The 23,055-nt window shown below is 37.4% G+C and overlaps 1 protein-coding gene across 3 annotated transcripts in view; it reads left to right on the top strand.

The window, feature by feature from the left end:
• Window positions 1–23,055, top strand: part of CDKL2 (cyclin dependent kinase like 2) — an 82,179-nt gene that overhangs the window by 14,344 nt on the left and 44,780 nt on the right. For all 3 annotated transcript variants that reach the window (XM_075202193.1, XM_075202207.1, XM_075202202.1), the window contains 4 exons: window positions 14,252–14,446; window positions 15,945–16,123; window positions 16,648–16,760; window positions 18,193–18,332. In XM_075202193.1, the coding sequence (XP_075058294.1) occupies window positions 14,252–14,446; window positions 15,945–16,123; window positions 16,648–16,760; window positions 18,193–18,332 (627 nt within the window). The remainder of the gene's footprint in view (window positions 1–14,251; window positions 14,447–15,944; window positions 16,124–16,647; window positions 16,761–18,192; window positions 18,333–23,055) is intronic.

The following is a 23,055-nucleotide window of genomic DNA, read 5'->3' as shown; positions in this document are numbered from 1 at the left end:
ACGGATCATTTAAACACATATACCTATCATTTCTTAGGAAATAAGCACTCTGATTTTCACAGTCAAAAATGGCATTGTCAACTTATAATAACAATGAAATGAATGGATGATGATGTCACATGAAGAGAACATGAAATGTAGATTGGGAGCAGGAGAATGTTTACAAAATGTATGAGACATTGGGGATGTATATGTAATTTGAGGGACTTATGTAGCAGTAGGGTGGCTTAGTGGTTAGCACTTCTGCCTCACAGCACTGGGGTCATGAGTTCCATTCCAGACCACGGCTTTATCTGTGTGGTGTTTGTATGTTGTCCCCGCGTTTGCGTGGGTTTTCCCCATGCGCTCCGGTCCCACACTCCAAAAACATACTAGTAGGTTAATTGGTTGCGATCAGAATTGACCCTAGTCTGTGTGTCTGTCTGTGTGTGTGTGTGTTAGGGATTTAGACTGTAAACTACAATGGGGCAGGGACTGATGTGAGTGCGTTCTCTGTACAGCGCTACGGAAATAGTGGCGCTATATAAATAGCTGCTGATGATGATGATTATGTGACAGCTGTTTACTGTGGTACAAATGATGAGTAACATGAATTTAGCACTGATGAAAGCACAGTTTAGCATGAATATGGCTGCAGACTTGCTGCACAAAAATGTTATTACCCATACAGTATGCCATATTAGTTAAATTGAAGAAAACAAAGTTGATCAAGTTCAATTCACATCTTCTTCCTGACAAACCACCCCCAAAAAATTAATCACAGAGGCATCTTACAAATTGCTTCAAACTACCAAACTAATTAGTTTGTTTACTAGAGCAGCATTCCAACCCAGTCATATATTCAAGAGCGTTGCATGTTATATTTAGCTAAAAAGGAATGCAAACCCTTTTTGAAGTTATGTTTTTGAGTAATTGATGGCAGGGGCAGAGCTACCATATAACCAGAATAATTGGTTGCCTAAGACCTACATTTGGTCAGACAGCTGCTATCTCTCAACGTCCTCTACTTCCTTCTGGTGAGCTTCTATTAGCTAGGCTCCAGGAGTCAGACAGAGTTGCCCTGGTTTCCTTTAGCAATAAAACAGGGTTGTGCATTTACTATACATGCATCATTTCTTAGATTTATATATGGCGATGTAAGCCTGATATGGGAAGTAAGCTTACAGCTGTGATTATTTACAGGAATATAGGAGTCTACTTATTGCTAACTCCAGCTAACTGGAGCTCACTATAAACTATAGCAAACCCCAGATTCATGGATTTCAATGTAGGAAATAAAATCAGAGTGGTATAATCGCTCAGTGTACCACTGTTACTTTCTAATTAACAACTAGTTGTTGAGAGAGGCAACACCATAATAGAGTCCAGTGTGGAAAAGTTCTGTATGCAGTGAGGCTGTGGTGGCATGAGGAGGTAGTATGGTCACATCAGCATAATAATGAGGCTGTATACGATTCCAGCCATGGCCCTGTGAAGTTTGTATGTTCACCTTTAGTTTCCTCTTGGTGTTCTGGTTTCCTCCCACAGTCCAAAAACATACCGGTAGGTAAATTTTCTTTTGCAATATGGAGCCTAGCATATGTGTGTGTGTTGTATGAAATATAGATTGTGAGCTCAAATGGGGCAGGGGCTGATGTGAATGATTATATATTCTCCTCGTAATATGATTGGTGCTATATGATTAAACGAAAATAAGAATAATACTAATAATAATAATATCATGGGATATTAAGAATTTTCAGTCAAGCTCATCCATGTGGCTGAGTCCCCAGACCACATATAATTAATGTGATATGATCAGTGGAATCCTGCCCCTTTAAAAGAATCTGCTGGTTCATAAAATTGAGACTGGCTCCTGAATTCTACTTCACTCTGTCCAACCCTGAATTAGAGGGTGTACAAGCGAGATTAAAAAAGTCAAGATATCATACATATATTGCTACTAACAGTAGTATATTTACTCACTCCAACCAGTAACTTGAAATTGGCATTGTTAAAAAATTGTGAAATTGGCATTGCTCAACTACCAAGCATTTCTTGCAGTGGCTCTACTTGTGTAAAGTGGAAAGTAAACATTTCTCCATGCTGGTGTATGAGGTGACGTGAGGTGTGGATGGAGTGAAGGACATCACAGAATATGTTGTCTCTATACCACATAACTTGTGTGGGTTTGTAAAGTGCCAGCACAAATGTCTAACAGTTTACATTTTGCTCTTATCTAATTTTGGTTCTACTTTTATTTATAAAACGCTAACATATTACACAGCACTGTACTTTGAGGGGATCATAATACAAACATTATAAACTGTTATAGGATAAAACTATTATAATTGTCCATCTGGAATGTTTTAGTGCAATGCCCATGCTTTATTTAGAGACTGAAGGTTATTTTACATCCCAATATTTTATTTAAAAGAAATATATTTGTATGTATATTATGTTATTTCAATTTGTGCAACATGCAGTAAAATAACTTTTTTTGTATTGTGATGTTGTTAGGGGGCCCCACAATTTTCTCTTGCTGAGGGCCCACAAAAGCTAGAGCTGCCCTTGATTGATAAGCAAGACAAATTGGTAGTATTTGGCATTGAATGTAGTACACACTAAAGACCAGGGAACATTTTCCTTTGGCATATTAACAATTGCTGCAGTCTGCCAGTCTTCTAGTAATTAACAATACTTGTTGACTTCATTGCGGTTTATGGATATCTATTCATTACAAATTAGTTATTCTTAATTTGCTCTGAGGTAGACCACTCTCATAAATCAGAACAACACTGCATAAATACTGCATAAAATATATATGCTCACTTTGAAGGGCCTGAGTCATTAAGGAGAACAAAGCAAAAAAAAGGAGTAAGTTTGCTCCTGGACAAACCATGCAAGGGGGACAAATTAGTTTATTATTTTGCACACAAGGAAAATACTGGCTGTTTTTTCATGTAGCACACAAATACTTGATAGATTTATTTTTACACACAAATGATCTAGGACATGCCCTGCCCCAACTATAAATATGTCCCCACATTTTAAATTTACCTCCCCTCCAATGCAACATGGTTTTGCCCAGGTGCATAGTTACTCCTTTGTTATGCTTTACTCTCCTTAATGACTCAGGCCTGAAATGTACAGATCCACTCTGGGTGAACTGCAGCAAAAATGCTCTTTTGTGATGTCATGCTCCTAGTTCTGCACAAGTGCAGGGTGTGCAGGAGGTCAAAAGTTTTCACCTTCTGATGGGAGGAGAAGGGCAGATTAGGGCTGTTTCTCATACTTGCCCACTCTCCTGGGATGTCCTGGATACTCCAGACTTCCAGGTAGATTTCCTGGACTATCGGGAGAGCAGGCCATTCCCCCACATCCTGGGAGTCTCCATTATGCGATTCACTGTGAATTGCATCATTTTGGACCCGCCCCCCACACCAAAATGACAATTTCACTTCACTCCGGTGCAGGCGCAGGGCCAAAATGATGTAACTCACAGCATCCCGTTCCTCTCCGTCCTTCTTCACCTCCTCTGGGATCTCCCAGTCTACCCACCGCTCTCTCTTTAGATTTCCCTCCCACTACTTTCCATAGGTGCTGCTTCCAAACTTGATATAGGTTAAATTATACTACATAGATAGACAAGACTACTTTATCAACAGGAAACTTACATATTTAACTAACAGTTCATATTTTACTATTTCTGTCACCTTTAATTTGTGAGATTGAAGTAATTAGCATGATCCAGATTTCGATAAATTTTGTGTACTAGGCTTTTGGGTTTAGCCATGTTGAAAAATCTTATTTGCTGACAATAGTATTAAATAGTTTGTGTTGGATAAATATCATAAATCTTTTTGGATAACAGAGTTCCTTGTCTCATGACAGATATGGACAATATGGTCATGAGAGGATTATATTACAGCCAAACAAATTCAGCTCCTAGAAAAACCCTATTCTCTTACAGTAAACCAACAATTATTGCTGGTAGAAAACCATTTGTGGGAAAAAAGAAAATATATTTTATCATAACTGGCAAGTTAATCTGAGCCATACACATGGTGATCTCGTTGTTCATTCTCACTACCAAATTACTAGTTATGTGACCATAATGAGTACACAAATGGCGATGTGGTCTTTCACTAATCAGCTTTTCGCGTCTATGATTTTTATTGGGGCAGCTTCTTTGACATCTTTGCATCTATGACAACCTTGTGCGTATATATGTAGATGACCAGAGGGTCTCCACACATACAGGTTATTTTTACAGAGTCTCTGTGAAGATGTTGGGACACAGGTAATGTAACTGGGTGGTGCAGTGCAATCAGATGTCTCAATAATTTGGGCACCAGATCATCTTTATATTGCAAAATAAACTATTAAGGATCTTAACTTGAGAAACTTCTTATTTCAGTCTCCTGGACAAAACCATGTTACAATGCAAGGGGTGCAAATTAGTATTCTGTTTTGCACATAAGTTAAATACTGCCTGTTTTTTCATGTAGCACACAAATAATTGATAGCTTATTTGTACACTGACATTTAAAGTTGATATTTGTGTGCTACGTGAAAAAACAGTCAATATTTAACTTATGTGCAAAACAGAATACTAATTTGCACCTCTTGCATTGCAACATGGTTTTGTCCAGGAGACTGAAAAAAGAAGTTTCTCAAGTTAAGATCCTTAATGAATCAGGCCGAAGAACCAGAAGTGCTAAAAATAAGAATAAAATAATGGTACCAAGATCAAACCTTTATCTGTCCTATGTTTCCTTGTCTCCCTCGGTTCTATACCTCTTCACTAAATCCCAGACAACAAGCTTGAAATATGCTACATGAAGCGTGAAAACAGTGGCTGTGCTTGAATGAACATGGCACAAACGCTTTCTAAAATATGTTTACTTGAATCAGAAGAGCAGTTTAATGAGGTGCATTGTTGGATTAATGTAGTGATCTGAAGACAGTTTAAGCTTGTTGAAGGGTGGACCATGTGACACACTAATCACTTTGGACACGAACCTGTTTATGGGGCTTATTCATCAAAACTAGCAAAAATTGTCCATTAAGTATTATTTGTTATTGCTGCTTACTGCAACAATAAGAAATTACATTTTGGAGCAATTGGACAAGTTAAACTTGCTGGGACAACTGCCTGAAAAGTGGCTGTACCTGAGAAGGTTGATCACCCCAGAGGAATCTTTCGCTGCCTGCTTGACGTGAAAAACATCCCTTACAGGTTTTGTCCCCGCCTGTATTCAGTGTGCATGGCCACGAGTCCTAGTTTCCTAGTTAGGTAATAGAGATATTATTTTGAATTGTACAAGGGGTTAAATGATAGACATAGACATATATTCATTGCAAAAAGAAAGAAGAGAGCACCGTTGGGAAGTCACACAATGTCCTTGGGCTTGTGATTGCAAAGCAGTTTTACAGTAGAGAGAGCATAATAGTTTGAAAACTGTTGTATGCCACTAGCGTTAACAGAATTAACAGTGCAACCCATATAAAGTTTTAGTTGTACAATATAGAGTGAGCTAATATTAGGTATACAGGTGAACGCCAGAGACTTCTGTGATATCACCCTTGATATGCCTTTGATAAATTGCTGCAAAACATAAGCCTTTCTCCTGTGAAAATTGCAGTTTTCACTTGAGTTAAAGCTTAAAGAATGTTGTATATAGGGGCCCATATGTCTCTTCTATTTCTGCCAATACCTGGTACAGTTGTAATGAAAATACCTTTCTGAAATCCAAATTTAATTATTACCTCTACACATTTCAAAGAGCTGTAGAGGAGCTCTTAAAGTGTGTCTGTTGTCCGTCCATCCATTTTGGTGGGCTAAACTAATACTAATCAGAATTAATTTCCTTGGAACCAGTACCTTATGAATGTAAGTTAGACCTCATGTATGTCATGATACCACTGGTTCTTAGCCAACTGATAGGTACCATGCTAATTCAACACACAAATTTCCTAGTGTATGTAGGGTGACAGGTCCACTTTAGGATTTATTATATACTTTCTTGCATTCACGGACATACCTCACAAAACACAACTTTTATACGGCTACAAACAAAGCCAAAAAGTGCTACTAGAATTGTACCAAACCTTTTTGTTATTGTTACAAACACCCTGACACAAATCCTACAAGATTCGATTTTTAGTGACCCATCAATCTTAAGACATTTTATTAACTAAAACCATAATGCGGGGATACTATTATATATGTTTTTGGGTGGGGAGGGGGGGATTAACTGTTGCGGCCAAGTGGCTGTCAATGTAATCTACAATAGTGACCCTGTAAAAAATCACCTAGAAAATCAACTATCGCCATAATTAAAGTCTTGCTGAGGCAGCTGAGCGAAGCGGCCTCTGCCATACTGACCTGGAGCTCTAAGAGTTAACTTACTGCTTTGCTGGGCCAGTGTGCTTGGGATACGTGCGTGTGTAATCTGGCTAGTTCAGGTGTCGTTTTTGTCTGAGATAGGGCTTTTATAATAAATAAAGCCATATGTCTATGCACTCATGCAGTAAAATTGTCTCAGTAAAAAAGTATTTAGTGTACATACACAGAGTCACTGGTGAGGCTGGAGGTAGGGGCTATGAAACTGCTACCTACCACCCCATTTGGTCTTTATCTGGCCCTAAAATAGGGAGCTGCTCACACAAACAATATATTAATTTAAATAGCTGCAATGAGCAACTAACAAACCTGAGAAAGAACAATAATAAATACTGGTTTATAGGTTTATTTATCTATAATTGCCATGGAGATAGCAGAAAATCCCATGGTTTATTGTCTTGCCACACGTACTGTTTCAGTGTAGGGCTTGATGATTGAACTGATAAAAGAAAAATACCAGTTACCTGATACTAGGCAGAGTGACAAATCTAGCAAGGTGCCAACATCCTGCTTGATGAAATTGTGACCTAAACATGAACTAGTTGTGTGTATTAGTCATTCCACTTTCATTTCTAAAGAGGTTCTCAAATCACATTCACAGTAAAAAAAAAATGTATATGTGTTAATACAACAATTGTGCAAAAATCTAAATATACACATTTGAGAAATATATACAGTATGAAAACCAGTGCATGTGAAAAGTGTGTTTTTTGCAGCCAGGCTCTGATTAGTTGGTATAGGCAAGACAACGGTTTTCCAATGCACAAGTTTTCCTAAATGTCCCTTAATGTTGTCATTTTTTTTCTATATAATATTATACCGTCATGCTTTGCGTTATCTGTCTTTCCAAAAGGATTTGCAAAAAGTATTTCTCCTCATTCACATTTTATTTTCTTACATCACGGAATCAAAATGATTTATTCTGAAATTTTTACCACTTGTCCTAAATTGGTTTTCCGCCAAGATTTGTTCATATCTTGCTTCATCCATTTTATCCTTTACTTTGACAAGTTTTCCAGTCTCTGAAGCATCAGCATAGCATTTTGCTCCCGGCCCCCAGATAGTGTTTTGGGGATGATACACAGTATTAGGCTTGCTCCAAACATAGCACCAAACATAATGAAGTAAAAAACTTCTGTATTGGTCTTACAAGGCCATAGAATCTTCCTTCACTTTTTATGTAGGTCTCCGGATAGTAAATGTCTTTGAAATAGCCTTATATCCTTTCCTTCCTGAGTGTTCTCTAAAGAAATAACCTGCTTTGGATAGTCTATGATCAGGGTTGGATTGGTCATAGACCTTATCTGGACTTTTCCCGGTAGATTTGAGGTTCCCATGATGTGCTGCCTGGGGGTCCCAAGAAGCATTTTTATATATTTGTTTCTGTTTATTTTGCCCATTTTTTATTATTTATTTTAGCTTGGGGGGACAGACAGCAGTGAATTACTGAGGCCAGCTCTGGCATAAAAAGGAGACGGTTCATTCCATAGAATTGGAAACCAAGGTCCAAAAAAATGCATGGTGGAAAACACTTAACAAGTGTGATCTTTCTTGTGGTTAACTTTAATTTTGTCTCAAAAGCATGGCTCTAGACATACATTGCATATTTTGACTGTTGTGCAAATATTCAGAAATCCTGTATAAGATATGATTTAAGCTATGATTCAGTTTGTTTTTACTTTAACCTTTCTATACTTCACTTGAAAGGTCAATTTTTGTATTTATTATCTATTGTCAATGTTTTCTGAATTAGGCTGCATCGTCAAAAAAAATAGTTGTTTTCTGGGTATATTGTGTTACAACTATTGGTGATTGGCTGCAAATTATGCCAATCATTACGGTAAACACTCTCTCTGATAGGTGGAGACACCTAAACGTCATTCATTTAGCCCCACACTGACAGTATTTAATAACTGTCAGAACAGTCTCAGCTTGTCTTGAATAAGCACACAGCGAAACGCACGTTGGCGTATCGCTGGTGCACCAGTTTACTTTTGACCTTAGGGGATCTAAGAAACCAGGAATTGCTCCAATAAAACCAGAGTCAGTTTGGAGCTTTTATAGGCAGATAGCAAGTCACCTCTGTGTAACTGGAAGTTTATTAAGAGAACAGCGAATAACACTGGCGCTACTGCTCTATACTTAACAAATGAGATTATTTTATACCAGACGTGGCATATGGATAATGAATTTACTAAGATTAATGAAAGTTAATTAAGAGATTAGCGAGTTAATTGGCGCCACTGTTATATATTTATTCATGAGATCTTTTACATTAGACGTGGCATATAGAAACGATGATTTGCTCCAACAAATCTGAGTTAGTGTGGAGCCTCTTTAGGTAGATAGCAAATCACCTCCGTATATCATTACAAGCTTATTAAGAGAATAGCGAATAATATTGGTGTTATTGCCACATATTTATTCAGTGAGATTACCTTATACTAGACGTGGCATATAGATTATGATATGATTCATTTTAGGATTGAAATGCGATAATAATCCTACCATAATTATATATTATACTCCCCATTATATTGAGGCAAGGCACCTGGTGCATCCAGCTACTTTTAATTGCACACATTGATTTTATTGAACATATATTTCTATATATCGCTGGTTTAATTAAAATAATAAAAGTTAAGTTTTAATATATACTCCACCACATCCTTATCCATTAAAATTGAGAACTAAAGTGCACCTATCTATTTCTTTTTAGCCTTTGTTAGATATATTGTGTAACAGAAAATACTTAGAGCATTTTCAACAGTCACGTACATGATCATTTGCACCATATCCCCCCCCTCCAGATTATATGGTTTACAATATAATAATATTTTTTTGTGTGCAAAAGCAATTCACTTCAGCTTATCTAAAAAACAAAAAAATTAAGGTTAATTTTATTTAGTATTAAAATTTACAATGGTCATTTATGTGACACTGGTCAGGTATGTGATATAAGAATGAGTCATGTATGTAACATTGCTATTTTGTTTATTTTCTCACGAGAGAGCAATGTTTTTTTATTTTTTGATATTCTCAATAAATGCCAATAGTAGCAACTTCTTGTTTAGAGCACATGGTGTTTAAAGGAAGGTAGTGGATTTCAAGCTAATATCTACAATCATCCATGTTTATTTTGCAATCAAACATTGTCAAAGATGGACATTGAACCGAAAGCAAAGAAGGCTGAAAAGCAGAGAAGATATTACCAGACAGAAAGGAATGATGTCAGTTTTAAGGAGAAGGAAATAAAATGACAGAAAATGTTAAGACAGACAAAGTCCACAACTACGACAAAGAAAGAGAGAAAGAAACAAACTGAGACAGCTAAAGAACTAGAGGGCATGTAGAGCTGCCAAGAAGAAGGATAATAATTGATCAGACTTATCAGGTGTGTCTTCTCCTACTGCTTCTACTTCTCTGACTCTCTTCACTTTATAGAACTCCACAATCTCTTGGTAAGGCAGTAAAGAAAACTTTGAAAGCCTTGCCAATATCACCACATAAACCATTAGCAGTTGTGAGCAGTTTTGTGGATAAGCTGGGTTTAAATCTACATAAATCCAAGGAAAATTAACAGTGGCACAAACAATAGGCCTACTGAGGATAGAGAAATGGTGGTAACATTCTTATGTCGATCAGACATTGTATATACTACTCCAGGTATGTGTGATGTATTGAATGGGATCTGGCTAAAGAAGATCCAGGAGCTAAGAAGGTACACATCCTAAGCTGCTGCAGTGATCATATCTATCTATTTAGCAATGAGCAATCATTGGATACCCAAAACATGTGTTATCAGAATAAAGAATCATGCCGTGATGGTAATTAACAGTATGCACAGCCACTGCTTCCTCGATATCTGCTATGGAACAGGGTTCACATATAACTCCTGGAACATTCATACTTGTAAAAATATGTGGAAAGAAATCCTGTAAGCCATATGTTGCACAAGTATCTGCCATTGACAACTCTGATATCCGTGTTGTTTCCTGAAGATTTAATCGGAATATAACTTCCTAAATCAAGAAAATGATTGTCACAATCTCACCTGTCCTGGTTTCAGTGCCGTCCTCACTCGCGCTGCTCTCTGGCACTTCCGGGTGTCAGCTCACATGACTAGATGTCGGGGTGGTCTTTTCAAATCTAGGTAGTTTCATAAATTGCGCTCTGACACTCATTCAGTGTCAGAGCAACTTTGTTGCTCTACGTCTGACTTCTTTTGCTACTCCTTGTGTGTGCGCTTCACTTTCCCCTCCTTGTGAGTTTCTGCTTGATATCCAGCGTACCGAACCTCTGCCTCTCTGATTTTGCTCTGTCTGTTATACAGTGTACTGAACCTCTGCTTGTTTGATTACATTCTACCTGATATCCACTGCACCGAACTTCTGCCTGTCTGACTACACTCTGCCTGATATCCACTGTACAGTACCCGGCCTTCCTGTGACTATGCTTCTGATGCCTCCTTGTCCTGCCTTGACTGCAAGTGTACCGAACTTGGCTTGTCTGACTCGGCCGTAGATATCTGTGTACACTCACTCCTGCAGCCACCTCTTCTGACCACAGTGCTACATCCTGAGGGAGTCCAGTAGACCGTGACCTGCGAGTTCTCGGCAGCAAAGTCCATCCTGTTTTGGAACAGTTCTTGGTGAATACCGGGGAACTTGTTAGACTACGCAACTCTGGTTTGCCAGTATCAGTCATGGATAGTACTAGAGTCTAACTTACCACTTCTTGACAGTCATGACAATGATGTAGCCAGCATCAAGTGGATGATATAAAAGAAAGCTGTCAACACCCATAATTAATAATTGTGGAATTCGGGTATTTCCACACTCAGTTATCTGATATGACACCAAGGTCATGTCAGCTGGTCATGAATCCATATATTTTCATACATTGTCAGATAATTGATTACCTGTCACATACATGACTGGCACAATTTGATTGCATTAAACTATTATGATAAGGTATAAAAAAATAGTTTCTTTTTTCTCACATACGTGATCATGCAATATAAAGTGGTATATGATCAGGATTACATGTAACATATATTCTCAGCTAATATGTATTGTAGTAACTTTCTATTGTAATTAATAAAGTACAGTTTGATCTCAGTTTGTACATTAATGACCTAGAATACTTTAATTATATATGTATGTTTGTCACATGTGTGTCTGTGGAATGGCCTGAGCAGCCCTGGCAGTGAACAAGCAGTGACAGGCAGCCTGACAGCAATCAGAATGAGGCAGCTGCATTATGATTTGCTGGCATACTAACACTAAGTCTATAGCTCAGGCTTCAGAAATCTGGAATTTTCATCTCATGAGATTAACAGTGAGATCAGACTTTCACTGCACTCACTCTAACAGAAGCCACCCTGATTGTCCATGACAATAAAGAGGCATGGGGGAGAATAATACGAGGGAGGCATGATCTGGGAGTTAATCAATATAGGGGACATGATACCAGGGTAAAGTAATTATGGTCAATCATGATATGGGGAAAATCTGTACAGAAGAGCTGTACAGTAATATGGGGAGAATCAGTACATGGTGGGCATTATATTGGGATATAGACTAAAGGGGGGCCATGATACACTAGTGAACCAACATGGATGGGATAGGATATGGGGAAAATCAATACTGGTGGCAAACATGGGATGGGGAAAATTAATATGGGGCATGATACTCTCCTCTGGTCTACAAACTTTCAAGCGTTCTCTGAAAACCTACCTCTTCAGACAAGCTTATAATATTCCTCAGCCACCCTCTTAACCTCGCTACCTTTAGCCTGTTACACAATTTCACACAAGACAACTACCCCCTGACCAACATTGTTGTGTGACGGGATCATTTAGCTTATGAGTCACTTTTACCTTTGCAGTCTGGCTGGGCCAAAATGCAAAATGTAGACTTAACCTCATGTGTCAATCTCCCATTGTCCCATAGATTGTAAGCTTGCGAGCAGGGCCCTCTCACCTCTTTGTCTGTTTTACCCAGTTTGTTTATGAGTTTATTATGCTTGTCCCCAATTGTAAAGCGATATGGAATATGTTGACGCTATATAAATAAATGATGATGATGATGATGATAATGGAAATAATCAATATGGGGACATAATATAGGGAGGGATTAATTCAGGTGTTGCATTATAGAGGAGAATCAATATGGGGAGGATTATATGGAAAAAAATCAATGTAGGGGACCATGATATGGGGAATAAATATTTTAAGTCAGACATGATATAGGGGGAATCAATACAGATAGCATGATATAGGAAGACTCAATATGGGGGGGGGGGCATGATACAGGGGAGAAATAATTTAGGCCAGGCATTATATGTGGAGAATTAATACAAGGGCCATGATATTTGGAGACTTAATGCAGGGGATCAAAGACACCAATTCTGACAAGAGATGGTTGGGGGGCGTACGATGTCTCAAAAGGGAAGGGTTCCTGCTCTCTGTATTGTATGGTGGTCACTTGGATGACGGCTGAACACAAGAATGCTTTTGTATTGTATGGGGGCCACAAGAATACTTTTTGTATTGTATAGTGGTCACTAGAATTCTCTCTGTATTGTATGGTTACTTTAAATTTCCAGTCAAGTCCTGTCATCTTTATGATAGAGCTCTTGACTAACCAATTGTGGGACCTTTCAAAAACAGGTGTTTTTATTTTTAAATACATTTAAACACTTTAATTGTACACATGTGAACTCCAACCAATTACGGTAAGTAATAAGGGCCTGTGCCAGGGTACTAGTTAAAGTTTCAGCCCCTGCCACCACAGCTCGCCACTGGAGGAAGCATGGCCATGACATGGAATGGGCATGGACATGATGTGGAGGGAATCATGGCCATGAGTTCCGCCGTCCAATTCGTTCCCACAATGCTTAGTAGAGCAAAGTGACATTAATCTAGGTTAGGTATAAATCTTTATCATTCAATTCACACCACACTACCCTGTAGTTCACTGGTCCTCATAATTTATTCATCCTATACATATCTCCCCCTCAATTCATTTCTCCACCACAGCAGTTTCCCTTTCATTTATTTATCCCCACCAGCATCTCCTTTCATGTAAATTATTTCTCCTCCATAGCCTTCTCCAACTGTAATTTAGTTTCCCTTCCCTCAACCTATTGTTAACATGGATGAGCAACAAATGGCAGCATGATGTCTGCAGGTGTTCAAATACATTTAAATAATTAATCTACCCAATTATCCTCCAATGTGGAAAGGGCTACGTTTAATTTAAATTTAGATGCCCATTCAGTGGTTTAGGTGCCCTTAAAATTTTGTTGCTCTAGGCAACCACTTAGCTTTAATCAAAGTTCATACATTCAACTGGTTTATAGAACATTTAAACCTGAACAGCAGGAATCCATATAGATAAATTTTACCTGTTTTTGTTGTGTATACTTGTTTATAAGTATTAAATAATGCAATTATTTTTTTAAGGTACTTTTGACTAAGGACTGAGCAGCTTTTTGTATTCAATTTTCAACTCCTGGTCATACATGATGATTTCATCTTTGAAGTGGGCAATTTGTAGCCAATAAATTCATCAGAATGTTTCAGAAGATCGCAGAATATTTCAAGAGATGTGTATGCTGCTCTTGTAGGAGACAGTGATCTGTCCAATTGTGTGATTGTGTGAACGGAGAAATAGAGGCAAGTAGGACGTCACAAGTGGAGAGATAGTAGAACCAGCAAAGTCCCCTACACTGCATAGTAATGACGTGATACACCAATCAAACTAGTGAAGAAAAACTGTGGTGTCAAACACATGTATATGAAATGAAATTCTTACATCCAACATGTTAAATCTACATATCTTTTTATTTTTCTTACAGCAATTGCGCCATGAAAACTTGGTAAATTTATTAGAAGTATGCAAGAAAAAGAAGCGATGGTATCTAGTGTTTGAATTTGTTGACCGCACAGTGCTTGACGACCTTGAACAATTTCCCAGTGGATTGGACTTCAGCAGAGTCCGAAAGTATTTGTTTCAGATAATAAGAGGGATAGGATTTTGCCACAATCACAATGTGAGTAGTACAATGCCTCCAAGTGGTATCAATTAATATTTGGTCATTATTAATAATGTGTTAATTAGGTTTTTTCAAGGAACATATACAACACATCATTTTTGGTTGGTTGAGACAAAGGACAATTAAATACACATCATACTTTTTATCCACTAACTTGTAAAACAAGGTTATGTCAGAAAGTTTAATATGATCTGCATAGAGTACTTTGTCACTTCATTTCTGCATGCAATCATTTATTTCTGTGAGAGCAAAACAATTGAATGCTGCCTTATTATAAAACTGTCAGATCATTTGTACCGCCTAATGTAAAATATAAGGACTTTGTGACCATATAAAAGCACAGGGCACATGAATCTACCATGAATGTACTACACATGTTCTTTATTGGAAGAGACTAGCCCAATATGTAATATTTAATTACAAGTTAACCCGTGCATGATACTCATGCATTCTAGTCAAATCAAGCTACTTAAGGTGTTAAAAAGGTTCTTGTCATCTTCATCGCCACACACACATGCCGCTAGGCTTTTATATATTAGATAATGCTAAGAATTTAGTAGGTCAGTGTAGTATATAACTCTGCCCAGCAGGTGGCGCTGCAGCTTGAGCACTCTGTCACCTGGTAGTTTTTTCCACACACACACACACTAACACAGCATGTGTGTTCATGAGGTAAAATTACCTCATTAAAATCAGTTTGAGCCCTCAACTCGTAAATTTAGCCTTAACTACCCCTCCCACGGGGGGAAGGGGGGATGATGGAAGTTAACTGACTTCACTATTATAATTTTTTTGTCAAATAATGTCAGTATACCAAATTTCAGGTCAATTGGATGAGCCCTTTCTGAGAAAAAAGTTTTTTCCACACACACACACACTAACACACGCCGCTAGGCTTTTATATATTAGATAATGCTAAGAATTTAGTAGGTCAGTGTAGTATATAACTCCGCCAGCAGGTTGTGCTGCAGCTTGAGCACTCTGTCACCCGGTAGTTTTTTCAACACACACACACACACACACTAGCACACGCCGTTAGGCTTTTATATATTAGATTACACTCAACGTAGCTCTACTCAAATGTGTAGCAGAGCGGATGAGTGTCAGAGGGTTTTGAAGCATGGAGGAGGATGGTAATTACCATGTTTTCAACCCTTAGCTTTGCCCCAATTACTCAACTGGGCAGGCCAATGGCAGATGGAGGCAAAGTGACCATGAGGAGGAAAACAATGGGGAAAGAGAGGAATGTGCTGCTCTTTACGCCACATTTACCTTACCGCAAAAATCCAAAACATATAGACCACTCGTGACAGCTCCTGTGAGCGTATTCTTTACTCTTTGTAGTATATTTACTGAACGGCATCCAGGAAAATTTCCTCAGTAATATGAGCGCAGAACTTTCTTATTTTATTTATATAAAATATATTATTTTATTTATATAAATTATATATATAATTTATTATATATTTCTGTTAATTAAGTTTTCCTACTCTAGATTATCCACCGAGACATTAAGCCAGAGAACATATTGGTGTCACATTCAGGGGTGGTAAAACTATGTGATTTTGGATTTGCACGTACATTGGCTGCCCCAGGAGAAGTTTACACGGACTATGTGGCCACAAGGTGGTACAGAGCACCAGAGCTGTTGGTTGGGGACATCAAGTATGGCAAGTAAGTGACTTCTTGATAATGACATGTGTAGAGATTTAATAACTGGACAATGATGGTAATAAATAATTTCTGTACACTACAATCAGTTGTGATGCGATTAACACGCATTGTAATTATTATCATAATAACATTCAAATAAGTCGAACATATTTTCTATCTTTTAATATAAAATGTAAAAGTGGCGTAGAAGCTAATCCATGTTTCCAACATTTTGGTATCATTCTGTTCGCAATTGCATGAGAACGTTTCCGGTATTATACGGACATAACACGTACAGTGATACGAACTTCTTGCCATGTTTGTTATTCAGGGGCTAGCTGGCACATTTTAATCTGGGGGGGCGAGACTTGGCTCAGCATCCTATTAGGAACATTTTAAAATAAATAAAATGCAGGTAGCCCAGTGACCCATCCCAAGGTAGCAAACTTTGAGACCAGCCAGAGGGAGCAGATGCCCACCAGCCCAGCCTGTTGTTATTTATTTGACTTTGAGGAACTAATGAAAATTGTAATTCTGATCTTTAGAGCCGTTGATGTGTGGGCCATTGGATGTTTGGTAACAGAAATGCTAACGGGTGAGCCGCTTTTTCCTGGAGATTCTGATATTGATCAGTTGTACCTCATCATAAAATGCCAAGGTAAAGTTATTTTACTATGTCTCTGAAAAGCATAAATCTTTTGTGAGGTAACTAATATTGTGACAATAATATAGGGATTGTTGGAAGAAATGCAGGGCAGGGACATCTCTGGTGTCTAGAAAATCCCCTTTCCTATGAGTACCCTAAAGACAGAAGTTTTGTGCGGAAATAATCACTGTTCCATCTAAGATGAGCAATTTAGAGATGATAGGGCCTGATTCATTACGAAGGTAATATGTGTATATTAAAAAAACGCACGTAAATTAGTGGGTTTTTCTTAATGAAATACATTTATTGGGATGTTATGAATAGACATAAAATACATTTTTACAGGTGCTCCTGATTGTCCCAGCATACAAACTCAGCTGTCATCACTAGTAGTAGGCACTTAGACTAGACCTGTAGCTGGAGCGAGATACGGTGAAAAACAAGTACCTTAGAGGTGCCCCGAGCTTGAATCAGATGTTGCTGCGTGTGCTCGAGCTTGCACACCCATACTGTACATTGACTACAGACATACGCCTCTTCCTTGCCCCATTCCCGGTCCCATTTCATCCCTGAAATCGTAGGCTGTCATAAGTGAACTTTGCTCTCATAGATTAATTGAACGCTGCTGTGTTCTGTGGTGTATAGTCCAGTCCTGGGCATGCGTAGAGTAATTGTGTAGATTATGGGCCTGATTTATTTAGGAAACTAAGGCAATAAAATGAGTTTTCTTCTGGACAAAACCATGTTACAATGCAAGTTGTATATATTATTTCATTATTTTGCACATAAGTTAAATACTGGCTGCTTTTTCATGTAGCACACAAATACCTGATAGCTTTATTTTTACACTGAAATGTAAAGATGATCTAGGACATGCCCTATTCCAACTATAAATCTGTTCCCACATTTTAAATTTACCTTCCCCTCCAATGCAACATGGTTTTGCCAAGTTGTTCATATTATTTTGCCTTACTTTCCTTATGAATTTGGCCCTATATGTACAAAATCGCTGTTTACTTTCCCTAGTGAATCAGGCTTGATAGTGTTAAAAAATAGAACTTGCTGGGAAATTAGATTGACTCTTTCCTTTGTGGATTGCAAAACTTGTTAAGATGTATTTATCGGAAATAGAAGTTATCCTTTATTTTTAAATAGTAGTATAAATATTATAATTGTTTGGTTGTAGCTATTGGTTGCAGCATTGTGTTTTTTACATTATGTTATTAAATTTATGCTTGGTCAGATTTCTAAACACAATTAGTAATTAAGCTGAATGTAGAAAAATGTAATTTTGTTTGTGTTTAATATAATATACACTTTATTTCACAGGACAGACACCTGGATGTGATTTGACTGCTAATTGATAATATTATCAGTAAATATTTAAACCACAGTAAATTTTACTGCCTTTACAAATTGCTAATAACATAATTATATTTTGCAGGTAATTTGACTCCCCGCCTTCAAGAGCTATTTTACAAGAATCCACTGTTTGTTGGTGTGACTTTGCCAGAAATTAAAGAAGTTGAACCTCTTGAAAGGCGTTATCCTAAACTCTCTCCAGTTATATTAGATTTAGCCAAGGTAAGTTTTGCCAGATACTAGTTCAATATAATATATCCAATAATCCGAGATTCGGGGTTCAGAGTAGATGCAAAACATGACTCGATTCAAAATTGGATCTGAAAACGAGGCAAAACATAATTTCCAGGAAAATATGGAACCAAAATGCTTGCTATACAGGATATGCATCATTGCACTTCCTATTAATGCATTCCAATCTGGAACATATACCGTCGGAGTCTGCATTTGATAGTGTAGGTGCGTTTTTGCACCTCCTTGGTACATGTCTTAGGTACTCATGGGGAATATACATCTGCTAGGCAGGTTTCCCAGTAACTCACCTAGGAATTGCTGTGTTTGGCTTTGGCACTTCTGGTTATGCGTTTCGGAGTGGGATGCATATTGTTTGGGGTGCCTCATAGAGAATACAAGGGAGCCACTGCCTCATATATTTGTCAATGATATGCAGACTATAACCTTCTGAAAAATCATGAGCTGCAACTGAAGACAATCTGGGATTGCATAAGACGTCAAGTAACTACATGTTTTTTTAAAATCTGTCTTTTCTGCTGTTTAATGTGGTTGTCTTTGACAAATGTCCAAATGTAAGACCGAAACGTTGACTTATAATGTGAGATATGGAATTGAATTAAAACAAAATTAAAGCAGAAATGTGATTGTATCTTTTAGTAAACTGCCATGTATTTTTCCGATTGCTCTGTCACTAATTTTAGCCAGCCAGTTCGCTGCAGACTTTGGGCAAAATTTGTGAAAATTTGAACAGTTGTGAAGAAAATAGACTATAAACGAATGTTAATGCTATAAATAGTAATATTGGAAGGTCAAATTGCCATTACACCACTTGTCCAAGGATATAATCCTTTACAATGTTATAGCTTCCTAGTAACTAAATTGGAAAAAAATAATTAACCATACTTTACGGTTCTCTAATTCCATCACATCTCCATCTATACATGTATTCTTTGCCAGGTCCAAAATCTGTCTGTTAATTTCTCAGAATGTGGACTATCAATTGCATTGTTAAGACATGTTTTGGGAAACCAAATTTGTCAATCAATGTAAGTATTATACATACTTGCATGTGTGGGAACTATTGGCCTATCTGAACTGTCTCTTTTACATATTTATTACACATTACTAATAGAACATATAAATATAACTTACATACATTCCGTATTTATATAAATGGGTCTTGGCAACCACCTCTGCTGCAAATCTTGTGCAGTCCCCTTTACCCTAGGGTTGAACAAAGCTAACCCCAGGAAAATGATTTTTCCTTCCTCCCTCCCCATAAATATATATACAAGACCCCTTGTTTGATTCAGAAGGGCAGCATTATGGCACACAGAATATAAGTAAAATAAGGTGATGAAAGCTATGCTCTTGGCAACCGATGAATACTCTGGCAATGTATTGTGCGTCTAAGCTTTGAATTTTTGTAGCATGGGTGCAGGTCACCTTCGTCTCTCAGCATCCTCATTTATTTATATAGCAGCAAAGTATTGAAAGCCATGCTCTAGGCAAACAATCAATATTCTGGCGATGTATTGTGAGCCTAATCTTTGAATTTTTGTACTGTGGGTGCAGGCCACCTTTATCTCTTAGCTTCCTCATTAATTTATATAGCAAGAGCAAATTAGGTAGCTCTTTACAATTGGGTATCTATTTGTCTAAATATTTATTGATGCCTGTGTCCATCCAATGACATTAGATTGTTACTGCCTCTCCACTCTACATAATGCATTTCAACATGTTTATATCCTGCACCTTACACTAAATTTTGTTTGTTGTTTAATTTATCCAATGGGCTTGGTCCAGTTGGTGGCATAGCAGATGACATTTGTTTTACAACTGCTGCAGTGTTCTACATGCGGTCACTGAATGTTGAAAATACCTAGAAAAAACAATCACACAGAAACTCCCTTTTTCGAATATAGATTTTACTGAATGACCCTTCCAAAATGAACAAGTATATAGCATTTTTTGGGGTGTGCTGATGCGTGCTGACCCTCACAAACAACCTGTTTTAAATATCCATTTCACTGAATAACCCTTTCAAAATAGACAAGTATTGAAAAATAGAAAAGAATAGACTAGAATAGAATAATATATAGCCTTTTTTTGGGGGTGAGCAACTGCTCCTGAATCTCACATGCAAATACCCAGTTTTTTTTCAAAATTATTTCAGTTGTCACTATCCCACACAAGATTACTTTCACTAGAAAATCTTTCAAATTAAAAGAAATAAATCTGTTTGTTTTTTGGATTCTGCTGCTAATATCCTGGCAGCAAAAGCACACTGTTTTTCTCAAAGAATATACTAGTTAGTTCAGAATGATATATATCTAACTCAGTCTGTATATACTGTCTAGTACTATTATAAATATGCAATGCAATGTATTAATAACCACCAATACCCACTAGCCTGTGTAAAAGCGAAATTAAAAGCAATTGATCAGCAAACTGCTCTAGCTGACTATTTTGTACAGAACTGCTTTACAATAAGGATAGGATTCTATTGCTTTCCTATGTCCCTGGTTCACCCTTAATGCTATTTTATGAGCAGAGCACTGCAGCTAACCTCCTCCCTATACTTTGTCTGTTCTATAATGGCACTAAAGAGAACGAGGGAGGACTATGTATATATATATATATATATATATATATATATATATATATTATATACACATATACACACAAAAGATAGCAATCCAAAACTCTCAAGAGTTTTGCGAAAATAAAAATCATGGAAATGATGTTTCGCCTCATTTTGAGACTCGAGTTTGGGAGAAATCGAGTCACGACTTAGTTTCACTCAGATCCCCAACGTCGGATTCGAAGTAATCCGAATTGCTCATCTCTAGTGAATTAAATGTGCTAGCTGCATAGCTGGGCTGCTAGAGCCCTCTACTGGTTGTCATCACTAATCCTAAGTGTGTTCCAAAAATATCCATCCCACTGACAGAAAACCAGCTTTATATTGTTGTGCAATCTAGCAAATATAACCATTAAAGAGCAGGTAAACCGGTAATTTACTTTGTTATATTTCATATTATATTTCAAGTGTTGTGCATTACTGAGCTGAATAATATACATGAAATAACCGGAGTCTTTATATTTAACTAGTTATGTCCATCATGCCCTCATTCACTACTCTGTAGCAGGTTGCCATGTTAGGAGGAAGCTGTTTCTTTAAATAAACTGTCGGTGAAAGATATTATTGTTATCTTTTATTTATAAGGTGCCCAAAAGGTGCACAGCACTGTACACAAGATTTACAGCAGTATACAATAAACAGACAGCAACAGCCATTATGTAATACAAAGACCAGACATAGTGATACAACAAGTATTACATAGATGGTGGATTCACTTACAGGGGCAAACCTAGTCAGGCCATAGGATCAGTTGTTCGTAATACATTTTCTTAGCATCTTAACCCTCATCAGGTCCCATCAGGAATCCTAAAGATTTAGGAGGAGCTTCACCTACAGTAGCTATAGTGGAATGTGGGAGTATTACTTTACTTACTGATGCTATTCAATAGAGGTGCAGAGGAAAGTCATGTTAACACTGGACAATGTATACTTCATGTTTCATACATGAATATTTCAATATTGGGGTTTAGTAACCGATAACATTTTCTTGAGAAGTTTTTGACCAAATTAGCCTAACATGGCACTGTGTGTTCCCCTTTTCCCATATGATTGTTCTGACTGATTAAACTATCCTAATTAAACTAATCTGTTCAATTAGACTGAATTTCATCTTTCAGAAAGGAAATGCCCAAACAGCTGTGCAATTTGCTCCTGAACATTTGTGGCTTTATAGTCACAAATAGATCAGCTCATTAAGCAATAGGAGCAACACACATAACTGCCTTCATGGGGGTAGTACCACTATACATTGGTCAGAGGGGTAAGAGGAATAGAGTTTGATGAATAGAATAGGGCATCTATTTTATTAGTAAGGCAGGCATTAGATTATGAAGGGAGAAATCAAAAGGACATGACAAAATGGTAATTTGGGTAACGATGAGGGTGCCATTTAAGAGCTTTTATGGAATTGTTGGAATAGTTGTTTGAATAGTTCCATAAGTGTCTTTTAAAATGTTAACAGTTATTCCTTTAAATGGTGAGATTTGGTGGAGAAATTATTAAATCTCCGGTTTCCTCCCACACTCCAAAAACATACTAGTAAGGTAATTGGCTGCTATCAAATTGACCCTAGTGTCTCTCTATGTATGTCTGTCTGCGTGTGTGTGTGTGTGTGTGTTAGGAAATTTAGACTGTAAGCTCCAATGGGGGCAGGGATTAATGTGAATGAGTTCTCTGTACAGCGCTGCGGAATTAGTGGCGCTATATAAATAAATGATGATGATGATGATGATGATCAGTTCACCTGTTCTGCAGATTGTTCTACTCTGCAGAACTTTTCATTAACAAAACTTAAGTCCATAGCCCAGAACAAATAATTAAGTCAGATCACATTTTCTGTTTGGATATGCAAACCTTTAATGAGATTTGTTAATTGGTGTATCATTTAACCAATGTACAGTAAGCAAGACCACATTTTATAATAAAAGTAAAAAGATTCCTGGGCAGTATGTGCTGGTAGAGGAGGCTGATTGAAAACTTCTTCATTGAATACATTTCATATATGGTGAATTTGTAAGAATTACATTCTGTTGAATCAGAAAATTCATGCTGATGGGTGTGCTTTTT

This window comes from Mixophyes fleayi, chromosome 1 (assembly GCF_038048845.1).
Source record: "Mixophyes fleayi isolate aMixFle1 chromosome 1, aMixFle1.hap1, whole genome shotgun sequence".
NCBI lineage: Eukaryota > Metazoa > Chordata > Amphibia > Anura > Limnodynastidae > Mixophyes > Mixophyes fleayi.
Note: the sequence above shows the minus strand (reverse complement) of the source record. Positions and strands in the feature narration are given on the sequence as shown.